Source organism: Oryx dammah, unplaced genomic scaffold (genome assembly GCF_014754425.2).
Source record: "Oryx dammah isolate SB20612 unplaced genomic scaffold, SCBI_Odam_1.1 HiC_scaffold_14, whole genome shotgun sequence".
Classification (NCBI taxonomy): Eukaryota; Metazoa; Chordata; class Mammalia; order Artiodactyla; family Bovidae; genus Oryx; species Oryx dammah.
The window spans coordinates 45,310,235-45,332,105 of NW_024070198.1; the positions used below are offsets into that span (position 1 = coordinate 45,310,235).

General features: G+C 46.3%; 1 protein-coding gene across 2 annotated transcripts in view; it reads left to right on the plus strand.

The window, feature by feature from the left end:
* The window catches only part of DOCK1 (dedicator of cytokinesis 1), a 561,005-nt gene that overhangs the window by 345,974 nt on the left and 193,160 nt on the right, over nucleotides 1-21,871 (plus strand). For both annotated transcript variants that reach the window (XM_040254437.1, XM_040254438.1), the window contains exon 29: nucleotides 6,394-6,488. In XM_040254437.1, the coding sequence (XP_040110371.1) occupies nucleotides 6,394-6,488 (95 nt within the window). The remainder of the gene's footprint in view (nucleotides 1-6,393; nucleotides 6,489-21,871) is intronic.

Genomic DNA, 21,871 nt, shown 5'->3' on the forward strand with positions numbered 1-21,871 from the left:
CTGGAGAGGCACTGGGGTTTCAAACTGCACAAGGCCCCAGAGGTCATGCTAAGCGGCTTTGTGTCTTTATGTTTCTCTCATCTCTGTTTCTGTGCCATTCAGTTCAGTTCAGTTCAGTCTCTCAGTCGTGTTCAACTCTGCAACCCCATGGACTGCAGCACGCCAGTCTTCTCTGTCCATCACCAGCTCCTGGATTTTGCTCAAACTCACGTCTATTGAGTCGGTGATGCCATCCAACCATCTCATCCTCTGTCGTCCCCTTCTCCTTCTGCTCTCAGTCTTTCCCAGCATCAGGGGCTTTTCCAGTGAGTCAGCTCTTCCACCAGGTGACCAGAGTATTAAGAGTTTCAGCTTCAGCATCAGTTCTTCCAATGAGTATTCAGGGCTGATTTCCTTTAGGATTGACTGGTTTGATCTCCTTGCAGTCCAAGGGATTCTCAAGAGTCTTCTCCAACACCATAGTTCAAAAGCATTCTTTGGTGCCCAGCTTTCTTTATGGTCCAACTCTCACATCCATACATGACTATAGGAAAAACGATAGCTTTGACTAGATGGAACTTTGTCAGCAAAGTAATGTCTCTGCTTTTTAATATATTGTCTAGGTTGCTCATAGCTTCTCTTCCAAGGAGCAAGCATCTTTTAATTTCATGGCTGCAATCACTATCTGCAGTGATTTTGGAGCCCAAGAAAGTAAAGTCTATCACTGTTTCCATTGCTTCCCCATCTATTTGCCATGAAGTAATGGGATCAGATGCCATGATCTTCATTTTTTGAATGTTGAGTTTTAAGTTTTTTCACTCTTCTCTTCACTTTCATCAAGAGGCTCTTTAGTTCCTTTTCACTTTCTGCCATGAGGGTGGTGTCATCTGCGTGTCTGAGGTTATTGATATTTCTCCAGCCAGTACTGATTCCAGCTGTGCTTCATCCAGCCCAGCATTTCACAGGATGTATTCTGCATATTGTTAAATAGCAGGGTGACAGTGTACAGCCTTGACACACTCCTTTCCCAATTTGGAACCAGTCTGTTGTTCCATATCTGTCTCTAACTGTTGCTTCTTGACCTGCATACAGGTTTCTCAGGAGGCAGGTCAGGTGGTCTGGTATTCCCATCTCCTTAAGAATTTTCTACAGTTTGTGTGATCCACACAGTCAAAGGCTTTAGAATAGTCAATGAAGCAGAAGTAGATGTTTTCCTAGAACTCTCTTGCGTTTTCTATGATCCACCAGATGTTGCCAATTTAATCTCTGGTTCCTCTGCCTTTTCTAGCTTGAACATCTGGAAGTTCTCTCTTCAGGTACTGTTGAAGCCTAGCTTGGAGAATTTTGAGCATGACTTTGCTAGCATGTGAGATGAGTGCGATTGTGCAGGAGTTGGAACATTTTTTGGCATTGCCTTTCTTTGGGATTGGAATGAAAACTGACCTTTCCATTCTGTCGCCACTGCTGAGTTTGCCAAATTTGCTGGCATATTGAGTGCAGCACTTTCATAGCATCATATTTTAGGATTTGAAATAACTCAGCTGGAATTCCATCACCTCCACTAGCTTTTTTATAGTGACGCTTCCTAAGACCCATTTTACTTAACACTCCAGGACATCTGGCTCTAGGTGAGGGATCATACCATTGTTGTGATCTGGGTCATTAAGATCTTTTTGTATAGTTCTTCTGTGTATTCTTGCCACCTCTTCTTAATATCATCTGTTTCTGTTAGATCCATACAATCTCTGTCCTTTATTGAGCCCATCTTTGCATGAAATGTTCCCTTGGTATCTCTAATTTTCTTGAAGAGATCTCTAGTCTTTCCCATTCTATTGTTTTCCTCTATTTCTTTGCATTGATCACTTAGGAGGACTTTCTTACCTCTCCTTGCTATTCTTTGGAACTCTGCATTCAGATGAGCATATCTATCCTTTTCTCCTTTGCCTTTTGCTTCTCTTCTTTTCTCAGATCTTTGTAAAGCCTCTTCAGATAACACTTTGCTTTTTGCATTTCTTTTTCTTGAGGATGGTTTTGATTATGGCCTCCTGTGCAGGGTTACAAACCTCCATCTGTGTCATTGATTTACTATTTTTCCACTAATTATTTTAAAGCATATATTATTTTTGAGCAAATTTTATTTTGAGAGGATTGTAGAGTCAGACGTAGCTGTAAAAAATAATACAGAGCATCTTCGTATGCTTTGCTCAGTTTCTCCCCATGGTAGCGTCTTGCAGATCTATGAAAGAGTATCAAAATCAGAATGTTGATGGTGATACAGTCCACTAATCTCATATTGAGTGTCCCCATTTAGCTTGCAAGCTTTCTTCCTTTTATCATTAAAAATGTCAAGCATACAGAAAAGCTGAAAGGATAGTACAATGAAAACCATTATTCCTATCATTTGAAGTTATCAGTTGCAAGCATTCTGCCATATTGGCCTCTACTATCTATCTCTAGTGGGCTTCCCTGGTTGCTGAGATGGTAAAGAACCCACCTGCAATGTGGAGAGTCCCAGGTTCAATCCCTGCGTCAGGAAGATTACCTGGAGAAGGGAACGGCAACCCACTTCAGTATTCTTGCTTGGAGAATTCCATGGACAGAGGAGTCAGGTGGGCAACAGTCCATGGGGTTGCGATGAGTCAGACAGGACTGAGCTACTGGACTAACACTTAGTTACTTATGTATCTCTAGGTATCTTTTTCTGTGAACATGTAGCCCAGTCCTGTCAGAATGTGAGAAGCATGTGAGCGGTTCAGCAGGCAGCTCTCAAGGGTGCAGACAACGTCCAGTGGCTTCGTTGTTCTTCCGGAACGTTGCTGCCCTCTCTCCACACCATCGACATTCACATTCTCCCTCAGTTCTCCCCAGTGTCTGCTGTCTTTCATTACAGGCTTTCTCCAAGCTGCATCTAGTCCAGATTCACTCATTGTATTTGCTTATTTTTCATTAATCTCTTTTTTTTTCTAAAATAAGTTGATCGCCTTGTTTTTCCTTCCCTTTCGTGGCATCGCTTTTTAAAATTCAGTTTCATTTTTATTTATTTTCTGCTTTTGAACAGATAGAGCCATTAGCTTTGCAGACTTCACCTGCACCATCCCCCCGCTTCTGCCCGCCCCCATTCTGTAATTTTTGATTGCTGCTTTGTGTGCAGATTTGTTTCTTCAAATTCATATGTCCTACAAACTGGGCATCACCTACTTGATGGACATGAGTTTGAGTGAACTCCGGGAGTTGGTGATGGACAAGGAGGCCTGGCGTGCTGTAATTCATGGGGTCGCAGAGAGTCGGACACGACTGAGCGACTGAACTGAGCTGAACTGCCTGACAAACTGGAAAGTGAAGATGTTAGTCACTCAGTCATGTCCTACTCTTCTTGAGCCCGTGGACTATAGCCCACCAGGCTCCTCTGTCCGTGGAATTCTCTAGGCAAGAATACTGAATTGGGTAGCCCTTCCCTTCTCCAGGGGATTGTCCCAACCTAGGGATTAAAGCCAAGTCTCCCACATTGCAGGTGACCTCTTTACCATCTGAGCCAACAAGGAGGCCCTCCACAAACTGGAAGCTTTATCTAAAATCCAAGTTCACCTTTTGGCAAGCAGAAGAGAAGCTGTGGTTAAGCATGCCCTGTTATGTCTGTTGGGAGGCTAGGAATTCCAGGCTGACCACTACTGATGATAATGGGTTTGATCACTTGGTTAAAAGGGAATAACTTCTGGATCTCTCTGTTGTGAAGATACATGGCCCTTAAAGGTCATCATGGAAACTTTGGGTAATACATTGGTGTCCACAGTAAATTGGCAGAAGTCTTATCCTCTAGCAGTTTCATCAGTTAACATCTATTGATGATCCTCGTCTGAAACAGTTATTTCTTTGACTTAAGAGAAGGGTGTCTTCCTTCTTCTGAGAATTAAGACTCTTTGACTTTTACCTAAGAACATTTGGAAGCCACTGAGGACATAGGTTCAATGGAAGACTGAGGAAGTGTTGGTGCCTTGATCAGATTTGAAGAGGCCACTCTGAATGAAGTGTGGGGATCAAGATGGACTAGAATGGTGATAGGCAGATGGGCTAACCTTTCCCTCCGGGAGTCCTGGTGAAAAATGATGTCCAATTATCCAGGTGGGTGGGGCCAGAGATGGACAGAAGCAGATGGTTTTATAACAAGAAGACTTTGCCTATGGACTGCATTGATGGCTCTTATTAGAGCTGTTCCCTTGTTATATGGAACATCCTGTGTACTATCTAACTAAAAATGCAGCAGGAATGGATTGATATAAAATGATGACCATTTCACAAAATGTGTGTTAAATCCTCCAACTCCTCTTGTCAACTTGGAGATGGCCATTGTAATAGCCTGCTCAGCCTCATCAGCCATTTCGGTAAATGCAGTGGTGGGGACCACCGCCATGGCTGGTAATTTATGCAGACCAACAGGGAAAGCCTTGAAAAACCTCATCTCCCACAATCTGCAGCATTTTGTTTGATCAGCAAAGTACCAACATTTAATAGCTGAGCCATACTAATGAAGTATGGGACTGTGTTTCCTAGAGGAAAAAAAAAAAAAGGAGTTGGTATGGGAAAATATGCTTCTCTTCCAGAATAATAAAAACCAGACCCTGTATCTCAATTATTAGGCTTTGAGGAGTAATCAGCAAGAAAGCCAGCAATTTCATGCAAATAGAGATGTGACTAAATTATGGCACTCAGCCTGCAAAGGGGGCAACCTGGTCATTAAAATGGGAAACTCTTGACAAAGTGGGGACTTAAGTAGTGAAATATGAATTTCAGGAATTAAACTGGGAATAGAAAAGTGTTCCTTGTGTGAGGGGTCATCGAGAACACGTCTTACTCGCAAGCCCTGCTGGTTGGGGCTCCTGGGGGCAGCGTTGGGAGGACACAGGACTCACTTTCCCCTCTTGACTCTGCCTTCTATCCTAACCTCTCGGCACTGGAGGCCTCTGTTGTAACAAGTGTGATCTCGGTGGCTCCTGGAGTTTTTATTCATGGGAGGGGCTCCACAAGGCCCTCCCGCAGCAGAAATGACTTGCTGTAACTCTGTAAGCTGGCCATTGTTGGTAAGGTGGCAGAGAAGGTGTCTTTGATCCTTGGCTTATTCCTACCATCAAATGGAACTTGTGTCTTTTTGCAAGAAGGTTTTGTGTAGAACTCTGTGCTGGGAATTGTTTTCTGGGCTGCTTAAATTCTGCTCACCTCCTCGGTCTTCACAGCCATTGCACTTAATTATGAATCAGTAGATGAAATAAATGGGAAACATCCATTCATTTGCTCATCTATGACCGTGGCCTCATTTTCCTAATGTGACTTCTCAGTCGCTTGTCCCCTTTCCACCAGATCTCGAGGGAGCAAGTGCCCTCTGTTACTGGGGTGTGCACTCTTAGGACACCCGCTTGTTTTGTTCAGGTGAGCTCAGAATAAGCTCGGAACTGTCAGATTCAAGAAAATCTCCTAATTCTGACAGCACAGAGTGGACCCACTAGGAGCAGGGAACCCTCTCCCAATGCCAGAAGCAGTCTAATCAGTATGGAAGCAGGGTCAGGTTGCAGGATGCCGCTCTGAAATGCAGGGGACCATCTAGGAGACAAGAGCTATCACTCAGTAGCTTATGGAGTTGATGATGCCACGTAAGAGACTTTGGCAACTTGACTATGTGTTCGATTGGTTTATAGAGTGCTGACTAGGTGCAGATGGTCAGGAGTTCCTGTCTGCACCTTTCATTTGTTAAATTATATAAGAAAAAGGGAAGGATAATAATACTGCAAGTTGAATTTGATGGGCCCTGTTTATAATTAAAATGTAGGTAAATATGGCCTTCCCTGATACCTCAGTTGGTAAAGAATCCGCCTGCAATGCTGAAGACCTTGGCTCGTCCCCTGGGTTGGAGCAATCCCCTGGAGAAGGGAAAGGCTACCCACTCCAGTATTCTGGCCTGGAGAATGCCATGGACTGTATAGTCCATGGGGTTGCAAAGAGTCGGACACGACCGAGCCACTTCCACTTACTCACAGTAAATATAAGACGTAGTTACAGCCTGCATATTATAGTTGATTGAAAGTATTTCCTTAAGCAGAAAGAGTGTGAATATATGTGACTTTCAGGGGGTTTATTCCTTGTATCTCTTAGAGAGACATGACCAGAGGCTTTCTTTTAGTATATCCTTAAAAAAGTTCTCCAGGACATGAGGTGCTCAGGTACACAGAAAGGCAGAAGGTGTCATACGCAGCTCTGTGAAATACATCTTCATTACTTTGTGCTATGTTTTCATTCAGCTAAAAAAGGAGTAATAATAATAAGGTCATTTATAAATTTATAATGCAGTTATTCTGGGGGTGGAGGTGGGCATTGCTTTTCACCTTTTTTTTGGTGGGCTGTTTGAACGTTCTGCTTTTATTTCAGGATTTCCTGATGGAGACATTCATCATGTTTAAGAACCTCATTGGGAAGAATGTCTACCCGTTCGACTGGGTGATTATGAACATGGTGCAGAATAAGTGAGTATGGGGGTGGGGGTGGGGCTGTCCTGGAGGAGGTGCCCGGCTCACGGCTGGTGGCAACGGAGGTGTTGCCTGGGTACCACAGGGTGGCCCCGCTTCTGCGATGCAAGTGGTTCTTTGGAAAAATGGGCTTGGAGATTGAGTGCCTTTCTTATGTCAGCGCAGGGCTCTGGGGTTGAGAACTTGGGCTCTGCACACCCCAGAAAACGAACATGACTGTGATCCATCCTTCACTCTGCCTTTGTCCGGGGCTTCTGTTTGCCATCCAGTTTTAACCATATGTGTTTATTAGCCAAAGCCATTCTCAGTTCTATGGGAGGCTTTTGAAGAGTGTTTGCATTTCACATATTTCAACTTAAAAAAATCATGAGCATTTCCATTATACTTATTAAATATTAAGCATGTGCTGTCTTCATCATTTCCCTGTGAGGGCTGTTGGTTAATTTTCTAGCACGTGGGTTTTATAATTTCTGTAAGTGCCATCAAAGACCATGGGGTTCTCCATCACATGTGGTTTCTAGAAGGAATGTCTATTGATTTCTTTTTGCCCCTTCCTTCTTACTGAGAGTGTTATGGAGATGACTGTCGGTTTATAGTCAGTGCAGTGGTAAGAAGTAAGACAGGAGAGCTTGTGGACCCTTGACCCAGGTACAATGTTGACAATAACATTTTGCAAAGCTGCAACACTAAACTGCAACCAGGGAACAGACATTGATACAATGTAGCCATCTTATTCAGGTTTTCCCAGCTTGACTTATGTGCTTTAGTGCTTGTGTTTTCTCTCTTACAAATTTTTTTCATGTGGTGCATGTTCTCAAATCCACCCCTATGGTAAGGACACATTTCTTTCACCATGAGCATCCCTCTGGAACTCATTTAAGTTGTTGTATCAATGGTTTGTTCCTTTCCGTTGCTGCGTGGTGGTCCACAGTGTGGATGTACCACAGATGGTTTAACCTTTTTTTTTTTTTTTTAACCACTCAAGGACGTCTAGTCTATTCTCAGTCTGGGGCTATTACAGATTAGATCTATTACAAATAGATCTGTTATGAACATCCCTGTACAGGTTTTTGCGTGGACTTAAGTCTTCATTTCTCTGGCACAAATGTCCCAGGGATGTAAATACTGTGCTTATGCGAATTTACTTCAGTCGTGTCAGACTCTGTGCAACCCCATGGACTGTAGCTCACCGTCCAGGGACTCTCCAGGCACGAATACTGGAGTGAGTAGCCATTCCCTTCTCCAGGGGATCTTCACGACCCTGGATCGAACCCGCATCTCTTGCATCTCCTGCCTTGGCAGGCAGGTCCTTTACACTATAAATGCTGATTGCGTGGTAATTGCATGTCTAGTTTTATCAGGAACTGCCAGACTCTGGCTGCATTGTTCTCCATCCGCATTAGCCCTGGAAGAGATGTCCGTCTTGTCTGCCTCCTTACCTGCATTTGCTGTTGTTGACGTTTTTATTCTGGCCCTTCTGGCAGATGTGTACCATGTCTCACTGTGGTTTTCATTTGCATTTTCCCTGATAACTTTGCCTCTTTTTGATGATTTTGTCCACCCCACGAGCAGATTTGTAGCGGCAAGGATCTTTTCCTCTGCCTTTTCTGGGTGATGCTACAATACTTTCTAGAATGAGCATGCTTATAGTTCAGTCCTGTCCAACTCTTTGCGACCTCATGGACTGTAGCCCACCAGGCTCCTCTGTCCGTAGGATTTTTCAGGCAAGAATGCAGGAGTGGGTTTCTATTTCCTCCTCCAAGGGATCTTCCTGACCCAGGGATTGAACTCATGTCTCCTGCATTGGCAGGCAGATTCTTTACCTGCTGAACCACCAGGGAAGTCCCACTTTCTGGGACAACAGGGATGAAATGGGTCCTGGGAACCAGCAGCTGCTGTTCTAAGCAGGCCTCTGCTAGGGCTGAGCCTCAGTGAGTGTCGTCCCTCTGAAGTCATCTGTTGCTGTGGCTGAAACCTCCTTTGGTGCATCTGAAGACACCAGAGAAGTGGGGAGGCACAGGAGCTGCATCCCACAGCTGCAGAGATAAGGGCGGCCTGCGGCTCAGAGCAGGGGTCCTGGCCTCGGCTTCCTGGGTTTCCACCTACTGCCTTTTGGGATCTGCATTGTTACCCAGAGCGGGAGGAACTTAAAGCACGAGGCTTCTCTTCCTTTTTCTCTGTTGGGATTAACTTTTTTGAGTGACGGCTTAGCATGAGGCTCGAGAGCTGCAGTTTTCATGTCTTTAGTGGTCTATCTTCCACATAAAACAAACACAGTGACAAACAGAACCCACTGTCTTGGATGCACACGAAAACCTGGGTTCTCCTTACTCTGTTGGATGAAAACGACAGTCCTGTCTTTCCCATCTAGCAGTGAAATAAGTAGGGGCCTCTGTGTTTAGGGGCTTCCCAGGTGGCGCTAGTGGTAAAGAACCCACCTGCCAACGCAGGAGACATAAGAGACTCGGGTTCAATCCCTGGGTGGGGAAGGTCCCCTGGAGGAGGGCATGGCAACCCACTCCGGTGTTCTTGTCTGGAGAATCCCATGGACAGAGAAGCCCAGTGGCCTACAGTCCATAGAACGCACAGGCTCGGACATGAGTGAAGCCACTTAGCGCACACGGTGCACACTCTGCATTTAACCAGGCCTGGGAGATATGCCTGCCACAGCAGTAGTGAGGCCACAGAGCTAAAGGCAGCTCTGGCGCCGTCAGGGGGCAGTGGGTGTGCACCAGTTGCACGTGGACTTGGCTTGCCCTATGTCCCCTGCAGAGCGGCCGTGTCCCGACACCCATAGGGTCACAAGTAGTCGGACACGACCAAAGTGACTTAGCACACACACCCCTTAAGTATGCCTTTGCTTTTAATCCTATAGACTCTGAAACACAACTTTTCTGTAAGATTTACTACTTAACCTGAATGACTTTTAAACATAGAAGTCAAGGAGTTCCTACTAAGCTTTTTGGTGCCATTAAACGTCTGTGTGTGTTCCAGAGGATCACATCCATTCCTGAGCTCTGTGGAGTCCTACTGTGGACTTTTAGGACAGAATATCATCATAAAATAATTTCCTGTAGAAATTACATAGATACCATAAAGCATTGTTTCTGTGTCATTATCTATTTGCCCCTTTTCATTCCTGTAATAAGGAGTTCATGATCTGAAGATTTATTGGAAGGACTGATGCTGAAGCTCCAATACTTTGGCCACCTGATGAGAAAAGCCTGCTCTTTGGAAAAGACACTGATGCTGGGAAAGGTTGATGGCAAGAGGAAAAGGGGGCGGCAGAGGATGAGATGATTAGATAGCATCACTGACTCAGTGGACATGCGTTTGAGGAAACTCCGAGAGACAGTGAAGGACAGGGAAGCCTGGCATGCTGCAGGCCCTGAGGCTGCAGAGTCAGACACGACTTCGTGACTAAACAACAAATTCCTTTAACATAAGAGCTTGTTATCTTACATGTTGCCAGACTTGCCTGCTCCTCTCTTCCTAGCAGGCATCACAGACTTCCTTGCCTCCTTGGGATAAACAGTGATTCCCAGCAGCTTCCGGAGTCTGTATTTAAGTTTTAACAGCACAGCTGGACATGCAGCTTTACCACCTACGGCTCAGAAACTGACAGAAGCAGCCTCCATGGTCCCTTAAATATTCGTGTGCTTGTTCAGCTTTGCCTCTGCAAATAGGACTGTTCTTCAGTCCATGGGGCTTGTAAAATGTAATTAAAAACAGTGTCCATTAGTTTTGGGGCCACAGCTTGTAAATCAAGAATCAAGTTTATAGTTTATAATGAATATCCCAAAGGACAGTAGTCACTCAACATCAAGTGACTGGTGATAGCCTGACATTATAACTCTGCTCTAGGATATACGGGAGCCAGATGGTGAGATGACATTTAAGATGAGCACAGTTCAGATACAGTAGATGTGTGCTTGTGTGTTAGCATGCAGAAGTGCTAGTTAATCTGCCCAGAGGGAAGCAGACGCCAAGTTTTCATTTAAGATCTCAGGTGGTATTGGAAGCCTAGATCTTCACTGTTGGCATGTAAGTGCTGTCCGCCACTTTTGAACTTGGATCAGCTGGAATTCTCAGGTTTACACTTTGCGGAGTGTGTAGCCTGGTCTCATGGTGAAGAATTATGCTGTGGCTTTGTTAGAGTTCTCTCTGGTTGTTAACATGAATGCAGCCTCTTAGTTGCATTTCTGTGGATTTCTTTTGGTCTCAGAGCTTGACATCATCCCAGTGGTGTTTGTGGACTAATAATCCTGAGTAAATTGTTTGCCTTTTTTTTTTTTTTCCTTCTGGCTGTACTGCAGGGTCTTAGTTCCCCGACCAGGGATCGAACTCCATGCCTCTTGCAATGGAAGCACAGATTTTAGCCACTGTACCTGCCGGGAAAGTCCCCAGACTAGATTTCTAAGGCAGAGGAGTGACCTGGTTAGAAAATGAGTCTGTTGGTTTGACTGAGTTTCTTTTTCACCTTGAAGGAGCATTTGTTATCAACTGCTTTTATTTACCTGTGATAGGCATCTCTACTGTGTACCATGGGGTGAAAACAGGGGCAGGATTGGGTATAATTTTCAGATTTTTAGAATTAGACTTTCTTATTTATGTGGAAATAAAACCTTTCTTACATCTGTCCACCATTCAAACTTGCAGCAGACTTTTTAAAATTCAGCTACGTTGATTCAGCTTCTCCCCAGGTCCTCTTCTCTTAGGATGAAAAATAAATTGAACGATCACTTTTGCTTCCTCAGAAGTCTCATTGTTTGCAGCTGTGATTATCAGTGTTTTCCGGGGTCCTTCTCTGCTGGTGTAGGTTTTGTGTCTCATTCTTCTTGATTTTGTCCATGTTCAGCTGGGGCCTAAAGGAGCTTATGTTTATAATTTGTGATTTATTATCCTATGTACATTCATAAAGAACTTGGTATATTTTGCAAGTAAGGATTCATAGACTGTGGATATAAAATAGACCAGGTAAAATGATAGAGAAAATTGGAAACTTTTTAGAAGCCAAAATGCTTGAAGCTGCCTGGGAGATGAAGCACGAAGGAAAATATAATGGGTTGCAAAATTCTCACTGGGTGATAAAAAAGATCCTTGCAATTTGTCAGGGAAGACTGGCAATTTATGGTGAAGATCCTTATGTATAACATATTGAGCAAGAGAATATCACCATAAAGGAATCAGTTGAGAACTCAAAATTGTGCCCACAGGAAATGGAGGGCATTGGTATTTCAGTTTTGATATGCCTGAGATGTTATGGGTCAGCACGCTGATCCTTAAGAGCAGTCGGTCATCATTGGACCTGTCCTAAAGCTTCTTGAATGTAGTGGATTTTCTGAGCGACCCAATTTAGTCTTGGCAAGTTGTTGACCATGCAAATACTGGAGACCAACCAATCAAAATTACTGTCTAGTTTGACTTTATCTGAAGTCAGGTCTTCATCTTAAATGTGTGCTTTCAAACACTGAAATATTGAAGCATGTCTGGTGGTCCAGGGGTTCGCCTTTCTAGTGCAAGGGGTGCCAGTTTGATCCCTGGTTGGGGAACTGAGTCCACGTGCCTTGGGGTCAAAAAGCCAAAGCATAAAACAGAAACAATATTGTAACAAACTCAATAAAGACTTTAAAAACAAAACACTGTAATTTCTTCCCAACTTGGAATTTATGACATCACGTTGCTGTTGATTGCACGTGTCTGGGTTCTACTTGTTTTGGGTTGTGGCGGCATGGAGGCAGGACACCCTAGCATGATGGGCGCACGGTCGGGCTCTAGATCACCTCTGATTGTGTTGGCTCATTTCTACTCCCCCTTCCCTCACCTGTGAGTCCAGCATTTTTGGACCAAGGAGTGTTTTGCTCAGCCCATCAGCACACTGCGTTATGTTTCCACCAACCCAATGTATGCAGTACAGATTCATACACTTAGAATCGCGTATGGCTCCTTTCATTGGGTCAATTTTCCACGTATGCTTTTTTATATAATCTTATTTGTTTATGGCTGTGCGTGGTCTTCGTTGCTGTGCGGGCGTTTCTCTGGCTGTGGTGAGGGGGGCTTCCCTTTGATCCGGTAAGTGGGCTGCCCACCATGGTGGCTTCTCTCCTTGTGGTGCACAGGCTCTGGGGGCCCGGGCTCAGTCGTCGCAACTCCTGCGTTCTAGCGCACAGGCTCAGCAGCTGTGGCGCACAGGCTTGGTTGCTCCGGGGCCTGCGGGATCGTTCCCAATCAGGATTGAACTCATCTCTGCCTCACTGGCAGACGGACTCTTTACCACTGAGCCACCAAAGAAGCCCTCCATACCTGTTCGTGTAGTCTAGCTATTTACCTCCTCGAAAACACGCGTCGTGTGCAGACGTGCTAAGTCATTTCAGACATGTCCGACTCTTTGTGACCCCATGGACTGTAGCCCGCCAGACTCCTCTGTCCATGGGATTCTCCAGGCAAGAATCCTGGAGTGGGTTGCCATGCCCTCCTCCAGGGGAGCTTCCCAACCCTGGGGTTGAGTGCACATCTATCTCTTAAATCTCCTGCATTGCCAGGCGGGTTCTTTTCCACTGGTGCCTTTTGGGATACCTGGTCCTCTCCCAGAAAATTGGCCTAAAGCAGAGATGTTTTGCAGCTCAGATCCCAGTTTGCAGGCACTGAGACCCAGGCCTGCATCTGGAGCTGGGCTCACCTGGACTGTGGCTGAGCACCTTTCTGGCCGGTCTCACCGAGAAGCACATAAGCTCTTTTTCCGGGGCAGAGGTGGCCGTGGTGACGCACCAGGCTTTAAGGACAACTCTTGACTTGGGTCTGGGAATGGTGCTCTGCGTCCCCCAGGAGGAAGAGGTGCCCACGTGCAGGGTGCTTTGGAGTTCTGTTTATCCTTCATGACATTTTCATAAATTATTTTATTATTTTCCATATAGTTATTCCCTGGCATGCCTGCTTTTGCTTACTAATTAAACTTGGCCTAAAATTAAAACAGATAATTCCAGCTTTTACCTGGTTGTTGATAACCAATTAATTGCACACAGCATAGATATTTTATACCAGCTTTTCAAACTGCCTCTTTATTTAATCCTGAGATGAAAAATCAGAGTACTCTCCAAGGACTGGCAGTGATGAAGCACTCTTAGCCAGGACTCTTATTCAGGGAAGCTTGCGTTAGAGAAAGTTTTAAAAGGGCAAAATCAGTGTGAGGATTCTCTGAGACGGCGCACACCTTGCCGTGAGCTCTTGGCTGGTGTCGACAAGGCCGCCCTGCAGACACTTAATGCTGGAGGATGCACTTCACTTTAGCAGGAATGAAGCCAAATACCCTCTTTATCTGATGCCTTAGACTGCTCTCCGTGCAAAGCATAAAGCAGAAAGTGCTGTTGTTCAGTCCCTGAGTTGTGTCCAACTCTCTGTGACCCCATGGTCTGCAGCACGCCAGGCTTCTGTTCTCCACCATCTCCTGGAATTTGCTCAAATCCATGTCCACTGAGTCGTTGATGCCATCCAACCATCTCATCCTCTGCCGCCTACTTCTCCTCCTGCCTTCAGTCTTTCCCAGTATCAGGGTCTTTTCCAGTGAATTGGCTCTTCACATCAGGTGGCCCAAGTACTGGAGCTTCAGCTTCAGCATCAGTCCTTCCAATAAATATTCAGAACTGATTTCCTTTAAGATTGACTGGTTTGATCTCCTTGCAGTCCAAGGGACTCTCAAGAGTCTTCTTCAGCACCACAATTTGAAAGCATCTATTCTCCAGTGCTCAGCCTTCTTTATGGTCCAGCTCTCATGGAGGAAATACATGTTATTAAGGTCGCATCCCAAATCTTTCCATCCTCAGTTTTTACCTCCGATGTTCCTGGGACTTAGAAGAAAGGCTGCATGCAATGCGAGACCCTCTAGGGTCACCCTTTTAAGTCTGGGATGTGTGCAGGGGAAAACCCATGGGAACTGAATGCTTGTCGTTGGCCAAAAACATCGTGTTAGATATCAGTTTGTGGTTCTCAGCCAGGGGCGATTTTGCCCCCTAGAGGATGTTTGACAACAATTTTGTTATCACAGTGGGGACTGTTGACACCTTGTGGGTAGAATCCAGTGATGCTGCTAAACATAGTTCCATGTACATTAGAGTCACCTACTGCAAAGAATCGTCCCCAGCAAAAGTCCGTTTTATCCTCATTTTATGGATGAACAAACTGAGTCTCAGCAATGTTAAGTAACTAATAGAAATACGTGATCCATTTCAGTGACCCTCTTTTTATTTCTACGTCTCTCAGCCATTCCCCTGTGTCATGACCCCAGTGAAGACAGGAGTCGTTAACATAAACAATAGCAGCTGTCTGCTAATGTTGCCAGGGCTGAGCTTTCCTGTATGGGGTGAAGATTGAAGGCAGTTTTCCCAGAGATGCCCTACGAGATGCTCCAGCTTCGTAGCAGATCCCTGTGGGCGTGGCCCACGTGATGAGGAGAATAAGGCGGGTTTTGGAATCACGCTGATAAGAACGTAGATCCCAGGGCTGTCCTCCCTGGTGCCTGGCACATAGGTGTAAAATATTAGTGAGGCCTCTTAGGGGGGAGTTGCCGTTTTTGTTTTAGATTCCACATACGTATCAGATCATCCAGTGTTTGTTTTTCTCCATCTGACTTACTCCACTTAGCATAATGCCCTCAAGGTCCATCCACGTTGTCACAAATGGCAGGATTTCCTTCTATCTCATGGCTGAGTGACATTCTTTTGTAATATGCACCACATCTTCTTTATCCTCGCATCCTTGAACCTCGTTTCAGGGATGTGTGTTGCAGTCATTTTTGTCTTAGTGTCTTCCCCACCCCCCCGCCCCCACCCAACTGAATAGTAGCTTTTGTTGGTTGACGTTAAATTTTTTTGTCTGATAACATTTCTTAAAAATTCTTTGAGGTGTCTTCACTGGTGGTCCAGTGGTTAAGCATCCTCCTTCCAATGCAGGGGACACAGGTTCAATCCCTGGTCGGGGAACTAAGATCCCACCTGCCGCAGGGCCACAACTAGAAAAGCCTGCCCACTGCAGCCAAAGAGTCAGCACAGCCACCAAAATGAATGAAGAAGTAAAATTTTAAAATCTCTGAGGATTCTTACAGAAAGAAACTCAGTGGCCGTCCTGCTGGTCAGTTGGTTGTAACAAGCATGGTGACTGTACAGATATAGTGTATATGGAAGCTCCAGGAAATGCAGTTTTTGACATGAAATCATCTTGAAGATTGAACATGGAATGACATCATTATGTGTCAAGCTCCTCTTCTTTTCTAGACACAAGATCGGAAATAAAGTTGAGTAATATTTTGTCTCCATCTTCAGCTTGACAGTGGAATACTTTTAAAAAAATCACATATGTGGGACATTGGTAGGTCTATAAAGAAATGATAATGTAGTTAATATAATCTCCCCATCGACTCGAAATGTTTGGACTGTGACAGCTTCTCTACATTTTTGTTTGTATAACATGTTTTCATGGAATCGTGTGCATTTGTGCAGGACTCTTGGATGCTATGCTGGGGAAATTACTTATCTCAGAGAAGCTGAGTTCAGTGTTGCTGTCCAACACACAATCGGTGCTGAAGGAACAGTGACTAACTGCCTGACTGAAAAGAATGAATGTCAATAGGAAATGTTATTACAAGGTCAGCTGATAAAACACAGGACGTGCTCCATAGTGGTTCTTTTCTAGGAATGAAACGCAGTTACCCTTGTTATTTTTAGGTCCACAAATAAATAAGTAAATAACTCCAGATGCAGGTATGCAATAAACAAATGAAGCCTCTTATTCTTTTGAGGCTCTATTGGCTAGTGAATTTCCTTAATTGAAATTTGTTCTCAGTGTATCATAACACTGCACGGGAGACCTGTGTCTGTACTGAGCCAGCCACTGACTGCAGGTCAGGCAGCTGCAGGGGGTTGCTTGTTGTCTGCTGGAGCTTGCTGTTTCTTCTTAACCTTTCCAGCGAGACTTCAGAGGAGGGTTTTTACTTAATACAGTACCTGTCAAATTCCCAGAGCTGCAAGAAAATTGAAAATACAAATTATATTGTAAAGTGAAATATTTTGTGTGATTCTACAGTGCGGTTGATTTGGGAAGAGAATGAACTCTGACAGCCCTGCTCTTTTCAGTTCAGTGGGTTCTAACGGTTCCAAAACAAAAGCCCCCGCACCCCATAGCATCTTTCCCCATTGCTGTATCAGAGACGCCCTGCTCCCTGCTCAAGACCCAGTGGCCGCTGACTCCATGTCTCGGGTACAGAGGATCTTAGAAGGAATAGAAAACACTACATGTTAAAATTTGTGAATTTAATATTATTTACCATCCCCGGAGGACTCCAGCCATCTGATCAACGGGTAGCTTTTTAGCACTTGGCGCTTTCTCACTATTCAATCCATTTTTCATAGGCAGAAATGATCTTTCCCCCGTTTTTTTCTGACCTGTGGCCACCGCATCCCTAACGTGGGGCTGCTTGGGATGCAGAGGTTTGGAAGTGGTTAGGTGGCCCCCTCCTCTCTTTTCCTGTGATGATACACAGCAGCCTGTACTCTCTCTTGATTCATTGTGTTCAGGGGAAAACACGTAGTGAGGTTTCGTGCAAGAGCCAGAAAATCTGAAGTTCTCTGGTTGAATTCCTCACCTGCAATGTGGTGGGTAGGTTGTATGTGTTGAAAGCATTGGTGGGGGGAGGTTTGTAGGGCTTGGCTCCTTTGATGAAGGCTGAACCCTCCGTGGGCCTCCCTGACTGCTCAGCTGGTCAAAGCTGCCAGGGCAGGAGACTCAGAAGGCGTGGGCTCAATCCCTGGGTCAGGAAGGTCCCCTGGAGGAGGAAAGGGCAACCCACTCCAATATTCTTGCCTGGAAAATTCCATGGACAAAGGAGCCTAGTGGGCTGCAGTACATGGAGTGTCAAAGAGTCAGACACCACTGAGAGACTGAGCGCGCAGGCAGGAACCGTCGCTACCTCCCATGGTGCCTTCACCGCAGGGGCCTTTCTACCCCTTTGTCCTGCACACCTTTTTCATGATTCCTCCTCTGTCCTGGCTGTGCAGGGCTAGGCAGTGGGGAGGCAGGGGACAGCTTCGCCCTCCCTCAGAAGCTCCCCCTTCCCTGCCACGCAGGAGCTGGCTGCCTTTCTGATTTCCCCAACATCCCCGGGATTGAGGGTCAGGAGTCTGATTGGCTTATTCAGGCTGAATGTTATTGCTCCACGAAAGCAAACGGCCACCTCATTCCCATCTGATCCTGCAATGTACTGTGTGCAGGCTGTTTGCTGATTAGCCATTAACCTGCAGACGATTTGGAAATGGAATGTGTGAAGCCAGCCGCGTGCTGGAGAGGTTTCTTTATTTTTGATATTAGACCCACAAATTAAGCTTGATTAGAGGAGATGGAGTAATCCCCTTTTGTGAAACTCTTTTGGAGGTAACCATGGTTTGCCCGTTGTGGTTTATGGGGGCCTGGCATTTCTGACCTGTGTTTGTCAAGTGATTGGGTGTTCTCTCCTGCAGCTAAGCTCCCCAATATCCAGTGCATTATGAAGTCAGTCTCTCATGCCGAGAAAAAGGGGAGAGAAGGCGAATGTCCTGCTTATTATGGATAGTCTGCCTATATGGTGAATTTGAATGGTTTCTTTTATAGTACAACACTCGAAAACAAATAGGTATGAATATATGTGTTATATACATAAACAAATATATGTATGCTCACAAATATATGTGTGTGCGTGTGTGTGTTAGTCACTTAGTTGTGTCCAACTCTTTTCAACCCATGTATTGTAGCCCATGGAATTCTCTAGGCAAGATTATTGAAGTGGGTAGCCATTCCCTTCTCCAGGAATCTTTCCGACATGGGGATCAAACCCAGGTCTCCTGCATTGAAGGCAGATTCTTTACTGTCTGAGCCACCAGGTACCCAGTCAACTGAGGGGCAGTATGGATGTCACCCTCCTTGGGCTCTGATCTGAAAGGGAACTCCTGCTTTCTCCAGGGGAAGCCCATGTTTCCCTGATGTTAATTTCTAAAGAGGTTTCTTATTGCTGTCCTTAGGAGTGAGGCTGCAGTTGCTTTTGTTTCTCATCACCGAACATGTTCTCCATGTCACGTGCTAAAGCTGGCACAAGCCTTCTGTCTGTGTCACTCTCCATCGCCGGTGAAAGGTTTGAAAGGGAAGTCAAAGTGAAGTTGCTCGGCTGTGTCCAACTCTTTGTGACCCCATGGACTGCAGCCCGCCAGGCTCACCCGTCCATGGGATTCTCCAGGCAAGAGTACTGGTGTGGGTTGCCATTTCCTTCTCCAGGGGATCTTCCCGACCCAGGGATTAAACCCAGGTTTCCTGCATCATGAGCAGACGCTTTACCGTCTGAGCCACCAGGGATTTCGAAAAGATAGAAAAGTGAATTCCAGTTCTGTCATGTTGTTGCCAGGGTCACTAGGGTCATGTCAGGTAAGAGATCCCTTTGCAGACGAAGTATAATGACTGTAGAGTTAGACAGACCCTGGTTCACACACACCCCTGCCTGTCAGATGGAGCCTGAGGCTGGTGGTTTGCTTTCCCTGGTCCTTTGTAGACTAACAGTCTCCGGGAAGGGTTCATGATGGTGTGCCAGTAACCAACCAAGAATCGCCCAGTGCCAGAGGGTGTGTCCGCGTGATGAGTATGATTGGATGGTCATCACAATGCTTTGGGAGCTTGGAGATCCAGCAGCTACGATGGCTCAGGCCCCCTCTCTCTCCCCTGTTGGGTAGGGCAGCAGGCAAGCTGTCTGCATCGGGCTCTCTGCCATGCATCCCGCTCAGTGGATGGAGATGAATCACCGTGGGGACTGCAGGAGGCAGGGTTTTGTGACTCAGTGTGTCCTGTCCTGAGAGAGCCCTGACCCTACCCTGCTGGGTGGCTGGGATAACCTCGCACGTGAAGTTCAGTGCACACCCACCCACTTCCCCGACCTCAGAGGGGAATCAGCCTTCCCATGGTCTAGACTCTGCTCCTGGCATCCAGGGCAAGGGGGTCATCCATCCCTGCTCTGTGTCTCCTCTGTGTCCTTAAGGAATCAGTTCCTCCGTTCTCTGATTCCTTGAGGTGTGTGGGCTTCCTGTGGAATGAAGCCCAAAGCTCTTTGGGCCTGGCAGTCTCAGTGCCCTTAAACCTGAGTTCTCTGCCACCCCAGACAACGGAAGTTGCAAAGATGCTAAGCTCCCGCCCTCTGAAGAGAGTTTGCAGTCTGTGTTGCAAGCCTGGGGCTTGTCACTGGGCAACACTCTGTCTTCCTGCTCAATCTGTGCAGCTTTGAAAAGAAAATTGCCCTCGGGGTTGACTCCTGTTTACCCTTTAGAGATCTGTGAGGTGTTGGATCCACAAACCTCTCTTGGAGAAAAGTGACAGGGTCTCCTGGGGCCACACAAGGGCTCCTTAGCAGAGGAGCTGTGATCGTCCACATCAAAGTGCTGAGGTCCAGTACACACCCACACTTTGAGTGAGTGTGCCCAGGGTCCCAGCCTGGTGAGCCTGCCAGGGCTGGTGGCCAGGGTGGCTCTCAGAGCTCTGGGCTTGAGGAAGAGGAATCTGGTAGCCTCATAACAGCCTACGGTCAGCTACATGCTGGTCTGACCATGAAGGATCACTGGCCGTGATTGCGACGACCAAGTTAGAGGCTGATTTCCTAGCGATTGCCTTGAGGTTAGTGAAAATTCTTGAGTTCAGATTCAAGGGGAGCTATTTCTATTTGACGGGATTTCAGATTTGTTCTCTGAGAGACAGTTCAAGATCACATACTCCCAGGGCTAGGGACCGCCCGAGGCGGGAGTGAGGCTTGGGAACCAAGGACAGGTTCTGCATCCACGCTCACAAGGCATCCCTGAGATGAAAGGAGCATGAGCAAGCACCACGCTGTCCTTTCCTTCCTTTGTGAATCTGCTGCTCCCAAGAGGGAACAGTTTACTTCCACTCTTGACTGTGTACGGATGCTTTGGGAGCACATGGCAGCTTGCTGCACCCCCGTGGGCAGTAGAGACCACCTTCACATCCTTTTATGAGACAACGTGCACATGACTGGGTCTGGTTTAGACAAAGGGGATCCTATTCTGCCTCGCTGCTGCATGGCACTCTATTCCAGTGCTTATTTCTTTCAAGTGATTGCCTTTGAATTCCAGGTTCATCGTCTTGAAATACCCATCTCAGCTTCAAAGCTGAGCTATTCAAGAACAGGTCCTCTCCCACCTTCAGCCCAACCCCCCTAGCTCAGAGCTGCACGCAAATTTGGGATTTAAAGAAATATGATTTGATGGACGTGGAGATGAAGGGACGGATGTCTAAGGATGCCTCTGGTCTTCTGGAAGTCCTCGACAAAGGGATGAAAATAGAACAGAGCTTTCAAGTTTGATGTTTCCCAGACTTTACAGTTTGGCAATCTGTATTTGCAAAAAGGATGCCTTCTGTAAGCGACCTGAGCCATCTTTATTTTTCATCCCATGAACGATGGGCATCAGGTCGCCCTCCTCCTGACCTGTGTCCCTTCTTCCTCACTATTGCTCGTCTCTCTCACCCCAGTTCTGCCTGCATATTCTTGACATCCCTCGCGGTCTTACACCAGTACTTGCTGAGGTCCCAGCTCTCATTGCCGTCATCCCTCCCCTGGCTGCCCACATGGCATTTTCCTTCTCATTTTGACGGTCTCCTCCATCGGAGGCATGGATGGACGTCTGTCCTAGTGAACGCTGCGGCTCCTCCCCGCGATGGGCCTGCTCCAGGAGGTGGAGCCAGGAGGCATGGATGATCCCCAAGGCTGTGCAGGGCCTGACCCAAGGCTCAGGCTGCAGCTTCAAGCCTGAGTTCCTTCACATAGAAACTGCACCGTCTAGTGGTTAAGAATCCAGCTTTCAGTGCTCAGGACATGGGTTCAGTCTCTGGTAAGGACCTGACATCCCACATGCTGCGGGGCCAGTGAGCCCAGGCACCACAGCTCCTGAGCCTATGCGCTTTAGAGCCCGTGAGCTGCAGCAAGAGAAGCCCCCCACGCTGCAGCCAGAGAAAGCCTGTGTGCCGCACTGAAGACCAGCACAGCCAAAATAACAATCAATTCAAAAGCCAAACAGAAAACAGCCTTGGATGACTTCATTAATTCATGGAGTTGCAACTTCCTCATTCCAGAACTGGACACAATATTGACTTGCCAGGAGCATTCCAGAATATACTGTAAAGCCAAGGACAGGCCTGCAATAGAAACACACAATCTTTTAATACACATGCAGAATGCTAAGTCACTTCAGTCTTGTCTGACTCTTTTCCATCCTATGGACTGTAGTCCGCCAGGCTCCTCTGTGCATGGGATTCTCCAGGCAGAATACTGGAGCGGGTTGCCGTGCCCTCCTCCAGGGGGTCCTCCTGAC